Source organism: Scyliorhinus canicula, chromosome 3 (genome assembly GCF_902713615.1).
Source record: "Scyliorhinus canicula chromosome 3, sScyCan1.1, whole genome shotgun sequence".
In the NCBI taxonomy this organism is placed as follows: domain Eukaryota; kingdom Metazoa; phylum Chordata; class Chondrichthyes; order Carcharhiniformes; family Scyliorhinidae; genus Scyliorhinus; species Scyliorhinus canicula.
The window spans coordinates 76,032,453-76,046,396 of NC_052148.1; the positions used below are offsets into that span (position 1 = coordinate 76,032,453).

The 13,944-nt window shown below is 44.5% G+C and overlaps 1 protein-coding gene across 3 annotated transcripts in view; it reads right to left on the reverse strand.

Annotated features, from left to right (window-relative positions):
* LOC119962749 (probable E3 ubiquitin-protein ligase HERC1) overlaps window positions 1-13,944 on the reverse strand; it is a 594,360-nt gene that overhangs the window by 314,084 nt on the left and 266,332 nt on the right. For all 3 annotated transcript variants that reach the window (XM_038790765.1, XM_038790766.1, XM_038790764.1), the window contains 2 exons: window positions 6,944-7,027; window positions 2,886-3,418 (listed from right to left, as the gene is read on the reverse strand). In XM_038790765.1, coding sequence (XP_038646693.1) covers window positions 2,886-3,418; window positions 6,944-7,027 — 617 coding nt within the window. The remainder of the gene's footprint in view (window positions 1-2,885; window positions 3,419-6,943; window positions 7,028-13,944) is intronic.

Sequence of the window (13,944 nt, forward strand, 5' to 3'; positions counted from 1 at the left end):
TTTGATAAAAATTGGTCCCGGGCAAAAAAGTTTGAAAAGCACAGATCTAAATGAATGGTGGAGCTGGTTCATTGCGCCAAATAGCCTAATCCTGTTCCTCTGATACAGTTGCCAAAAGCAAAGTTTTGGGTACAGCGCAGTTAAGGGCAGTTCACTTGACCTAGGTGGTTACACATAGGTCTGGATCTTCGGCGTGCTTGTAATCACTGGATTGCAACTTCACTCAAATCTTTCTACACCTAGACACTGCTCCACGTTACTTGTCAGGTTTTTCAAGCCAAGCTTCCTAAAAAAATGAGGAGTGCAGTGTCCCTTGGAGAGCTCCCCGCAGGGTTGTTGCAATGGGAGAGGACAAGACGTACTTTTTTTTCTATGGCACAAGATGCCATATAGTAAGTTTAATGTGAATGTTGGTGAATGGGTAGGTGTGGGAAGTAGGTGGGCGAGGAGGGGCTAGTCAGATTTGGGGCTAGTTAGGTGCGCTCAAAGCGAGGTACTTGGGTGGTGGAAGTTAGTCAGGTGAGTGATTGGAGGTCAGTTCTGTGGTTACCAAGGAGTTAAACTACGAATGTTCTGTCCAATATTTGAATTTGTTCACTTTGGCAGGAAAATCCAAAACCAGCATCATATTTAAATTGAAAGAGATTGTTAAACTGAGGTACAGAGGAATCTAGGTGTCCTGGTTCATGAATCACAAACTTAGTCTGCAGGTACAACAGGTGATTGGAAAGGCAAATGTAAATGCTGTTGCTCATTGCAAGGAGAATAGAATATAAAAGTAGGGATGTTTTGCTAGTTATACGGGATATTAGTGACCCTACACCGAGAGTACAGTGTATAATCTGGTCCCCACATCTGGAGTACAATGTACAGTTCTGGTCTCCTTATTTCATAAAGAATATCAATGTGTTAAAAGCAGTACAGAAAAGGTTCACTTTATTCATACCTGGGATGGGGAAAGGTTGGACAGGCTGGGTCTGTATCCATTGGTGTTTTAAAAAAAGAGGATCTTATTGAAATAAAAATCCTGAGGGGGCTTGATTGGGATTCATGTAGAGTCTCGTGGAACAAATGAATTGCCTATTGGAAGCTCAAACATCCTATGTAATTCCCACAGTGGTCTGCAAATCAGGACTTCCATAGGGTCCTGAGGATCCAGAGACTGAAAGATCTGGGCATTATATTTTCATGTACATGTTTTTAATGATTATGTTCCTTATTGAGATGAAGGGAATTCCTATCTGTACATGATGTGAGATGTGGAACAGCATCCATCTTTCATGGGGAGGCAGGGGCGTAGTGGTACTGTCATTGGACTAGTAATCCAGAGCCACAGGGTCTGGGGACTCAGGTTCAAATTCCACCAGGGCAGATGGTGGTATTTGATTTCAGTTTTTAAAAAAAATCAGGAATCAAAAGTCTAATGATGACCATGAAACCATCGCAGATTGTCATAAAAACCCATGTGGTTCATTAATGTCCATTGGGGAAGGAAATTTGTCATCCTTACCTGGCCTACATGTGACTGCAGCAATGTAGTCAGTTCTTAAATTCCATCAGGGGTGGGCATAAATGCTGGCTCAGCCAGCAACGCCCACATCCCATGGACGAATAAATTAAAAAATATTTCCCCCTGTGGGAGACCCGAACTAGGAGACACTGTTTAAAAATGGGTCTCTCATTTAATATGGAAAGTAGAGAACTGTTTTTCCACTCAGGATTGAGGGTCTTTGGAACTTTCTGACCCAGAGAGGGTCATTGGGAGGCAGGGACATTGGGCTAGATTTTCCAACATCCTGGTGGCATTTTCTAACAGCAGAGGCAGCTTGTGATTGGCTGATGGTGGGATCTTCAGGTCCTACCACTGGGGAACCCACAACAGTGGATCGCCTTTGACGGACTGAAAGATCTTGCCAGAGAGAACGGCCAGAAAATATCACCCAGAAATTCTTGGGTGTTGGGTGAATATGGAGTTGGGTGGGGCGGCAAGGTGGCACAGTAGTTAGCACTGCTACCTCACAGCTCCAGGGTTCTGGTTCAATTCCAACATTGGATGACTGTGTGGAGTTTGCACTTTCTCCCCGTGTCTGCATGGGTTTCCTCTGGGTGTTCCGGTTTACTCCCACAGTCCAAAGATGTGCAGGTTAGGTGGAATGGCCATGCTAAAATTGCAAGGTAAGGTTATGTGGATAGGGTGGAGGTGTGGGTTTAAGTAGGGTACTCTTTCCAAGGGCCGGTGCAGATTCAATGGGCCAAATAGCTTTCTTATGCACTGTAAATTCTATGATAGTTTCTAACCACTATCTTATTGAATGGTGGAACAGGCTCGAGGGGCTGAATGGCCTAATTCTACTCTTAATTCATATATTCGTACGGGTAAATCCCACAGAACTACCTAGGGTTTCCAACTCTAGCTCAGAGACATTCATGTAGAGTCTCGTGAATTACCGTGAATGAATTACCCACTGGAAGCTCAAACATCCGACGAAATTCCCACAGTGGTCTGCATATCAGGACTTCCATAGGGTCCTGATGATCCGGAGACTGAAAGATCTGGGCATTATATTTTCATGTACATGTTTTTAGTGATTATGTTCCTTTTTGAGATGAAGGGAATTCTTATCTGTACCTGATGTGAGATGTGGAGCAACATCCATCTTTCAAAAAAATAGCACGTTAAAGAGTTATATTCTGTCCCAATCCCTCTTCTACCCTCACATCTTTCCAATTCAACTGTATCCTTTCCCATCCCATTATTTTACAATAGATAGGATAGCCCGGTGGCTTCTTCCAATTATACTGATATTCCTTAAATTAATAAGTATACAGGCAGAAAAATACATTTCAGAATAAGATTAATTTCTAAATTTAGGTAATATTTGTACCTGATGGTGATTTCCACATCTTCCCATTGTAGTCTTGCAGAGGTGCCTCCTTCTTTTGTAACTCCTAAAAGGGTTGCTTTGCGTCCCGAAGGCCTATGTACACAATGACCACCAACTCGGAGTCCACAGTCAATTCCACCAACAACTGCCAGAACAGGCCACACTTCTCTGCATAACATTCTTAGCTGTAGCTCAGCCAAGTCTGTGATGCCTTGGGCCTTATCTGCACCCTTGAATAACCTTTCTTCTTGTCCTTTTGTTTCCTTATCCTCAAAAATGCTTTTCTTTGCAGAATATTTACTTCGGCTTTTGTTCAGCTTCAAAATCTTTGCTTCTTTCATTATTGAACCAATTAGCTCAAACCTACAAAGCATGTGGTGGTTAATTGCAGACAACCAAGTGTCATGGCTATGGAGTTTTCGGATCAATTGCACAGTCGCTTCTGCTAGTACAGTCATAAGAGGGCAACAAAATGGTTCACCGGGCAGGAGGTCTCGTGAAATTCCACGCATCTGCATGTCACAAAGTGCCACCTGAAATATATGGGAAATGGAGACTTTTCATGGAAAACACAGTAAATTGGTTGCACAAACTCAAGAAAATCACAGGCGTATTAATGGTCTCAATAGTCTACTAGGTTTACATTAATTCTGGATAACGATACAATATTTGCACCCAATGGAATTTACAGTACGGATATTTTTCAAATACAGTTTAGCTCCTAAATCTAGTGTATAACCAGAAATAATACTCCCTGCATCCAATACCTAAAGAAATGCGGATAGCAAAAAGGTGATAAACTAAATCAGACTTTTCAAAGATTAATATTTCTGACCACAAAGTGATAATTCAAGTTAATAAATATCAATGCAATTAAAATCAACATACACATTTGTAGAATTCAACTTACAGCAGCCTGCAGCCCCTCAAAGTAAGCGGACTACTAAATTACACATGTTCATGGTCCAGGTGACATCACCACAAAAGCTCCAGCAGCACCAAAAAGATGCTGAAGATACAATATTGTGGAATGTTGAATTACATACCCAAGTTTGGTGTGAACTTTTGTTATTAAGGTATGATCTTCGTGATTGATCCTGGTTGACCATATTTTCTCTGGATTTTTAAGATATTCCATCAGAAAGACTGGGCGCATTTGGCCATCATTGTCTGTAACCATTTTAGCTTTGATGACTTATTTATCTGGTTCAGGAATATTGAGGTAAAAAATCACACATCTGTTGTCAGAACAAAGTCAACTTGGATAGGAGGGATGCTGCCTTCCAATTGTGTTGTAAATTTTGTCATCTTGCTTTTTGCAGTATTTTAGTACTTTCTGGAAGTTTTGACAGTTATTCAGACATTCAACCTCGCTGAGCTGTACCTTTAATGACCACTGTTTTCGCTTATCAAAGGTTATTGCTTGACTGCAATGTTGGCACTGTTGAGCAGTATCTACTTTGCCAGATTTATTTAAGCTCCTTCACAAAAGGGATTTTCGGTGCAAAAGATAAAATTAAACCATGGAAGACTTTTCACTGCCTTCCTTTAGCTGTTACTGGATGGATTCTTCTTCCTAGCCCAGACTTCAGTATTTAACTTTCCCCTAACCTCCGCAGAGGACAGCAAGTTACTGCCGAACAGACGCCGGAATGTGGCGACGAGGGGCTTTTCACAGTAACTTCATTTGAAGCCTACTTGTGATAATAAGCGATTTTCATTTAATTTAATTTCATTTCAAGCAGCAGTAACGGATTCCCTCCTTGTACGGGGAATTCTGCTCCAAGCTAGACCCTGGTCTGCTGGTTAATCTCTGTTCCCACGAACTTTGCAGTATCAGAACTTGTACTATTTAAAAGCTCTCAAATTTGAATAATCTTACTGGAACGTGATAACTGCTGGTCATAGAGAGATACCGTATGTTGGACTGCTATACAGCTGCAGAATTATACAATGGTGAGATCCTTCTTGTGCTTTACCATCTACTGCCAGAAACTGAATACAATTTTTTCAAGACATGGACTACTGCATCACTTTCTGTCTCGATGGTAATGAAGGACGGCAATTTAAGATGTGATCCTTAAAGCTACATGCATCTCATAGCATAACATACAACATTTACTTGATTTGACAGAGATGAGCTTTTTTTTTGAGATGTATGTGTCGCTGACAAGATTAGCCTTTCTTCTTGTCTATTCCTACTTGCCCTTGAGAAAGTTGTGGTTCTTATTATGTACATGTAAATCCTTGAAGCCAAGCGTTAGCCTCTCCATTTGCTGAGTTCAACGTGATTAGTCCGCAACTTAGTATGTAGAGGGGGCACTCCTTGCTAATGTGCAGCATTGTGTCTCAAGTTTATAAGGGGTTTGTATAGAGCTGCTAGCAGTGGAGGTTGGCTGGATAGGGGCCCATAGCCTGTCCTGAACCTGTTTAGCATGGGCCACCGTCTCTGTGGTAGTTCAAAGCCTGCCATTCGACAGATGGGTTTTGTTAGAAGGAACCTGTTTGCGAGCCCCATGTCTTGCTCAGGAAGCTTGTACATGGTGGTGGTGAGCCACCTTCTTGAACTGCTGCAGGCCTCTGTGGTAGACACCATCACAGTGCTGCTGGGGATAGAGTTCCAGGATTTTGATCCCATGACAATGATGGCCATTTATTAAACTACTGAAGACAGTAGGAACCAGGACGCTACCCTGAGGAACTTCTGCTGCAAAGTCCTGGGTCTGAGATGATTGGCATCCAACAACCACCATGCAGGGAAGCACAGTGGTTATCACTGTTGCTTCACAGTGCCAGGGTCCCAGGTTCGATTCCCAGCATGGGTCACTGTCTGTGCGGAGTCTGCATGTTCTCCCTGTGTCTGCGTGGGTTTCCTCTGGGTTCTCCGGTTTCCTCCCACAAGTCCCGAAAGACGTCCTGTTATGTGAATTGGACATTCTGAATTCTCCCTCAGTCTACCCGAACAGGTGGCGGGAATGTGGTGACCTGGGGCTTTTCACAGTAACTTCATTGCAGTGTTAATGTAAGCGACTTGTGACAATAAAGGTTATTATTATTACTACAAGCATCTTCCTTTGTGTTAAGTATGAAATCAACCAGTGAAGAGTTTTCCCCAATTACTTCAATTTTGCCAGAGCTCCTTGATGCTGCACTCAGTCAAATGCTGCCTCGATGTCAAGGACAATCCCTCTTCCCCTCGCGTTCAGCTCACATTTGAACCAAGGATTCTGATCAAATATCCACTCTATCACCAAGCCTGCCTACTCTCATCACTGTTGGTGTCCAACTCCACCTGTTAACATGGGCAAAATGAAAAAAACCATTGATTTCTCCGTTCGGAATTTAAAGGAACTCTGAATCAAACTGGAATTTGATCAACTGACCAATTTGAATTTTTTCAGTTGTTCTTGTTGCTGGGCATAAAAGTGGCCAACAACGATCAGTATTGTTCGTGGTGGCATCTGAGGGGCAAGTTCTCTTTCATGTTTTCTCTACTTGCTGGCAGAAATTGAAGTGGTTACTACATCCAGGGGCTAATGTTAAGTGACCATGGTTAATGACATCAAAAAGATGTGGAAGCAAAGGAGAATGCATCACTTCTCACACTGAAGACGACAGGAAGGTCTACCTTTGGTAATATGTGCACAAGATACAGCTGGAAAAGATTTATTTACATTTGATTTGGGTTTGCACCTAGTTTGTGGCAAAAAAGGGGCATCAGCATTCTCAGAATGTTTGTTTGGGGTTCCGTGATGGTTTTAGGAGACCGAGAGGTTCTGCGACTCAAAGTTTGGGATTCACTGATCTATGGTCTCACCCCTCCCCAACTCTGTAACCTGCTCCGGTCCTACAAGCCTCCGGTGCCGCTTAGCCCTTCTAATCCAGGACTCTTGCACATTCCTGATTTAATCTCATCATCACTGGCAACTGTGCCTGGATTCTAAGCTCTACGATTCCCTCTAATCTCTCCATCTCTCTATCTCCTCATTTAGACTTCCTTTTTGACAAGATTGAGTCTCAATTTCCTTGAATCTGTAAAAATAGATAATTTCAGTTACCTTTTCTCCAGGATTGCTGCTGTAAAACATCACACAAGGATACAGCTCAGTTGTATCAATATCTTCAAAGGCTAATTTTGGTTCCTAAGGTAAATAAGAAAAACTATCATTGTTATTTTATGAGCAATCTCCCTTTAAAAATGCACCAGAGCCGAAACAAGAAATAGTTTCCCACCACACTCACTTGGAAATTGCTGCTTGTGGAAGTGGAAATTATGAATGATTTCAATACGAATGGGATTGACGGCCAAGAGAAATAGACTTGTAGGACTAAGGAGATGAGGGGCAGGTATGAATAGGGTTGATTAGATTGCTCTACAGAGAAACAACATAGACCAGATAGGCTGAAAGGCCTTTTTCTATGCCATAATAACTCCACGATTCATAGGTCCCTGGGTCAACTATGTCTTTGCTAATAATGGATTTGGGTTTATTGTCACTTGTCCCAAGATACAGTGATAAGAGCGTCATTCAGGAATCTGGTAACAGTGGGGAAGCTGTTTTTGAACCTGTTAGTGTGAGTTCTCAGACGTTTGTATCTCCTGCCTGATGGAAGAGGTTGGAAGAAAGAATAACCAGGGTGAGAGGGGTCTTTGATTATGCTGCCCACTTTCCCATGGCAGGGAGAGGTGTAGGCAGACTCGATGGATGGGAGGCCGTTTTGCGTGATGGACTGGGCTGTGTTCATGACTCTGTAGTTTCTTATGGTCTTGGGCCGAGCAGTTGCCATACCAGGCTGTGACGCAGCCAGAGAGGATACTTTCTATGGTGCATCTGTAAAAATTGGTTTTGCTGGCATTGAGGGAGAGATTGTTGTCGTTACACCCCTCCACTAGGTTCTCTATCTCCCTCCTGTATTCTGACTCATCACTATTCGAGATCCGACCCACTACGGTCTTGTCATCAGTGAACTTGTAGATGGAGTTGGAGTCAAATTTAGACTGAGTTGTGTGAATATAGGGAGTATAGCAAGGAGCTTTGCGGGCTTGGTATGGAGGACTATCGTGGAGCGCTTGGCTGGGATTATGGTGTTGAAGGCGAAGCTGTAGTATGAATGTTTGTATATCCTGGTTGTGAGGAAGGTGATGAAAGATAGGCACAACATAATATAATCAGGGCCTAGTTTTAAGTTCAATTAAATTGGATATCCTAAATTACAGAATTGGGCATTTTAAATTAAAACTATTTAAATTAAAACCGCTCCAGCAAGAAGCCTGCAGAATCTGAATATCCGAATAAACAGAACTCAGACAGGCTGCTGGGGTATGTCTGGAGCAGCCCCTGATAACCTATCAAGTAATTATCGCTCCTACTTGAGATGCAATGGCCTATTGTCCACAGTTCCCTATAACCCATCAAGTAATTATTGCTCTGTGGTAGTATGACTAGGGAGATCATATTACCTTAGAACCAAGCTGCCATTGGTACAGCAGACTCGCTGCCCATTGGCCCAGGCAAGTCATGTGCCTCTCTGTCAATTGGCTGTGGCTAGTCATGTGACTCCCCTCCGATTGGCTGAGAGGTTGGTAGCTCCGCCTACAAGGTGGGGTATAAGAACTCGTACCAGCTGGCAGTCGCCCTTTCTCTGTACGACCACTGCCGGGCACACATCTAGCATATTAAAGCCTGTTGTTTGGAACTTCTCTACGACTCTAGTCCAATTCACGCTCCTACTTGAGATGCAATGGCCTGTTGTCCACAGTTCCTGATAACCCATCAAGCAATCATCGCTCCTCTTAGGGCGTGCTCAGGTGTCCTGTCAACAGGTCATCAACCAGACCATTGGGCGCTGAGATCCTGCCTCCTAAAACTCCATTGGCCCAAGGCCAAGGGCAGGTGGAAAAGGTAGGTGGCGACAAGGGGATAAAAATAGACATTCCGGACGTCGAGGAAGGGAAGACTCAAAGCAAAGACTCAGTGTGTGAGGTGACCTTGACCAGACTAGAAGGAAGGAAAGAAGCAAACAACAGTGAGTGAGAATCACCTTCGCAAAGAGGAACGAGAGGGACTCAGGGATCAAATCGACAGCATACCAAATCACCTTTGTGGGTAGTATAGTCGAATCCTGGGTGTTTTTTGTATATATAGTGGGTAATTTACGGGTTAATAAAGTGTGTTGCATTATATCGGTGTCCGTACTTTGTTCTTCTCAAAAGTAAAGACACCTGGGTGAACTTCGATTAAGGAGCTGGTCGAAGTATCTGAATTGGACAGATACAACAATATCTCATTCAAGTGCAGCCCCTACTGTCAATCAGATAAGAATATTACAAGTTATGAATAAATCTACGGATCCTACTAATTGATTCTTTCAGTTAACGGAGAAACAAGGTGTATGTGTGTGCGTGTGTGTCACACAATTAAAAACAAAATACACATTTTGAAAAAAGAATCCTAAATATTTCACTACGAGTTTATTTGTGACCTGAAAAAGACATGCAGCTCTTGTAATCCATTGCAAGGAAATGATGATTTTCAACATGGTGAAGTCACTAATTGATGACAGGCATATTGGGCTGGATATTGTGATAGAAATACATAGAACATACAATCCAGAAGGAGGCCATTCGGCCCATCGAGACTGCACCGACCCACTTAAGCTCTCACTTCCACCCTATCCCCGTAACCCAATAACTCCTCATAATCTTTTTGGTCACTAAGGACATGGCCAATGCACCTAACCTGCACTTTCTTTGGACTGTGGGAGGAAACCGGAGCACCCGGAGGAAACCCATGCAAACACAGGGAGAACGTGTAGACTCCACACAGACAGTGACCCAGCAGGGAATCGAACCTGGGACACTGGTGTTGTGAAGCCGCAGAGTGCTAGCCACTTGTGCTACCGTGCTGCCTATAGTGATAGTGAGCCTAACAGCACTCAGCATTTTAAAGCATAAACTGAACAGTCCAGTGACCACACCTAAACAGTTAAATGCAGAATTCTGAAAGTTGTTGTCCTGCTTCTCTACAAGCTGAGCTCCATCCATGGAACAGCATAAAGTTGCTATGCTTACATGATAGATATTCAGTCACTGTGTCAGAAAATATTAGAGCTTGCCCCTTCTGAATCAAAGTATCCTTTTAACAGGAAAAGTACCCTTTAATTTGGGGAGGTGGTGGTGTTGAGGTATTGTCACTGCACTATTAATCCAGAGATGCACGGGACGGCTCTGGGAGTCCGGGTTCAAATCCCCTGGCAGATGACGGAACTTAAATTCAATAAAAGTCTGGAATTCAAAGTTCTATGATGACCATGAAACCATTGTCGATTGTTGTAATCGCTAAAGTCTTTTCGTGAAGGAAATCTGCCATCCTTACCTGGTCTGGTCTTCATGTGACTCCAGACTCTCAGCAACATGGTTAACTCTAAAATTCTCTCTGAAGTGGCCTAGCAAGCCACAAGAAATTCAATGAGTAGTAAAATGGGATAGACAACCCAGCATCGACAGAGATAGAGGAAACGACAATGGCAAACTTGACCATGCAAAGTCCTGCTCATTAACATCAGGGGCTTGTGTCAAAATTGAGAGAACTGTGTTATAGACTAATCAAGCAACCGCCTAACCAAGTCACACTCATTGAATCATACCTTACAGACAATGCCCTAGACATCACCGTCCCGAAAACTGGCCTGCTGGTGGATCCGACTACCTTCTGTGCAAAAAGGTTCTTCCTCAGTACCTTTCACTTACTTTGAATCTTTGTCTCCTGGTTCTAGAATTCTCCACCAAGGGAAACAATTTTATCATGTCCACGCTATCTCTTCCCCTCAATTTTGTACATCACAATCAAGTCACCCCTCAGCCTTCTTTGTTCCAAGGAAAATCATCCCAACCTATCTAATCTGTCCTCTCAGGATTCAACGATTCCTGACATGGTCGAGATGCCCCCCGGATTGGGAGGCTGGCACCTGGGTGACAGGGGTTATCCACTGCGGTCTTGGCTGATGACACCTATACAGAGGTTACAGATCGACACGGAGATCCACTACAATGAAGCCTATGCAGCGACCAGGAGCGTGATCGAGCGGTGCTTCAGCACCCTGAAGATGCAGTTCAGGGGTGCCTGGGCCATTCTGGAGGAGCCCTCCAGTATGATGCTGAGACAGTCGCCCGCATCGTAGCAGCCTGCTGCGACCTCCACAATATTGTGCAGCAAAGGGGCGATGTGCTGAAAGAGGAATGCCAGGCCTCGTCCGACGAGGAGGGTGCGGGGGAGGGGGAGGATGGGCGGATATAGGGTCCAGGCAGGCACAGGAGACCGCATGACATGTGCGTCAGGGCCAACGTGCACGGGACGCTCTGATCGCCTACAGGTTCAACGACTAGGGTGGGGGGACTGACCATGGGCACTGAAACCACACCCCACCATCCACCTCCCCCCCACCGCAACTCCCTCCGTGAAACATACCTGTCGTACTACGGGTGTAGGCCTTGGGTTGGCTGGAACAGCGGGTCTGCTCCATGGGATGGACGATGATGACAACCAGCTCTGCAATGAGCTCCAGTGCTTCACATCATTTGACAAAGTCAGACTCCTGCCCACGATTGCAGTTTCCACCGTCCAATGGGAGGTCCCTGCACGCGAGCTGGCCATTCCATCACAGACGCATCAAATCCCTGGGGTGGTGGTGGTGGAGATAGTCCGGGGGGGGTGGAGCCCAGGCCACCCACGGGATCCACCCATTCCCCCATCCCCTCCCACCATCAGAAATCCTGCCAGCCCATCTCTCACACCCATCAGACCGAGCACCGAGGCAGGTTGTAATCGTGGCAATAAGTGTTTAATGTGAACGAATATATACAGATTTGTGCCTTAGCCCCTATAACATAGGTCAGTGGGCACAGGGGTGATGGGGGAAATTACACTTTATGCAAGTTAAGACACGGGCATCAGAGGTTCGAATCACTTTAAGATTACAGAGGATGTAGTCGACCAGCCAAGAGGGAGTTGGAATAGTTGAGTCTGGAGGTAATGAAGGCACAAATAAGGTTTTTTTTTAGCAGGTTCCAGGTTTAAGAGATATAATTGTATTTTGTCTTTGATACACGAACTACCAAAGATTCTCTATCTGCCCACTCCTGCCACTGGAGAGGGGCTGGTTTAGCACACTGGGCTAAATCGCTGGCTTTTAAAGCAGACCAAGCAGGCCAGCAGCACGGTTCGATTCCCGTACCAGCCTCCCCGGACAGGCGCCGGAATGTGTCGACTAGGGGCTTTTCACAGTAACTTAATTGAAGCCTACTCGCGACAATAAGCGATTTTCATTTCATTTTTCATAACTAACCTGTGACCTGCACCCATGCCAACGTAACTAGTGTCTAACTTCTTGGCCTTACGGGCCCCAAAGTTACATCTAGGTGGTTCCCCAGATGGTACAGCAGGAATTAATGCGGCCAAATGCAATTCCTGCCCTGTGACCATGTTGCCGGCATCTTCTGGGGTGACCAGGACTGGATAGGCCCAGATGCTGCTCAGATATCCCGGGTGGCGTGGTGCCGCCCCGTTCTGTCCGCTGCCCACCAGATGTGCCAGGGTCAGGGGGGGCTTCAAACGCGCCCAAAAGTATGCCGACATTAGATGCCGCACCAGTTGATGGGCATATGGTACAGCATTCGAGCGCAAGCACCATAGATCAACCAATACTCCTCAATCCAGCAAAGGCTTCAGAAACAACTTTTACAGCAGGAGATCCAGAAACCTATATTACAGCAAGGGATCCAGAAACAGCGAATCGCTTGGCCGAGACCAGGAGCAAGAATGATGCTCTAGGCGCACAAGCAGATGTGAGTACGGACCGTACCAGTTTCACGGATGATGGTACTAAAGCTAAGAAGAGAAAGAGAAGGCAAGAGCTGATACTTCAAAAAAGAAGGAAGGGTAAGAAAAGAGTCACGGACACAGTTTGTCAGTCGAGTAGAAGCCGCGACTGTGAAGACATGAGCATCGGCAATAAGGCCAATATACAAGAGAAGACACGGAGTAGGAAGTATCATTTCAAAAGGCTGAAAGAGTCGGTGACTCAAAGACCAGACAGGAATAAGATCTTTTGAAAAACGAAACAAGATCACGAATTTGGACAATGCTCAGGAGACCAACAAGAAGATGTCGTTAACCTGAAAGACTGAACGTGTAATGAACTGTGTACAAGGGACATATTTGAAATTGTTACGCATATCATGTTTTGTAAAGCACAGTTAGATTTGAATGTTACATGTTTGAAATTGTTATGCATATCATGTTTGGTATAGCACAGTTATATTTGTTAACATATTCACATTTCCAAAGAAAGGGGGATGTGGTGATATGCATATGCATAGTAATGTAAATAGTTAGATATACGACCTCCGTAGTACCGGTGGGAGGGGAGCGGGCTTGTGCAATATGTTACGATGGAAGTATTGAAAGTACGTGGATGTTTGCACACTTTTGCCTTTTTTGCTTTCTTTCTGATGATGTCTGTAACTGTTTATAAAGCCAAAAACTACCTCAATAAAATTGTTTATTAAAAAAAAAGATATACGACCTCCGACCAGCAGGTGGCTACAGAGATCCATCATGTGACTCCAGAGATCGAGAGTTGGTATCAGAGGGCAGTCGCATTAGAAGTAGGTCCAGGAGAATTCACTAATCGTTTGATAGTTTCTTTAGTTATCTTCCCACTTATTCATTTTGTCAATAAACTATCTTACTTTTAAAGAGCTAGATGTTCTGTGTGCATCTTTATCACAGCCACAACAAAGAACAGGAGAGAGCAGAAAACAACATTGTTAGACAGTCTGCGCATGTAGCCCAGGGGTGGGCAGCTAGTGGCCTCAGTGGCTAGGGCACCCGGCCATGGCGGCCGGTGTGGGTGCTGGCATGGGATACAGGGCTATCCACCTCTCCTCCACCATGTCCAGGACGGTCTCCTGCTCGGCATCGGTGAAGTGTGGAGCTGCTCTCCTTGCTTCCATCTTGTTGGCTGGTATGGTGTGTATCGGGAGTGAAGTGTGTATATG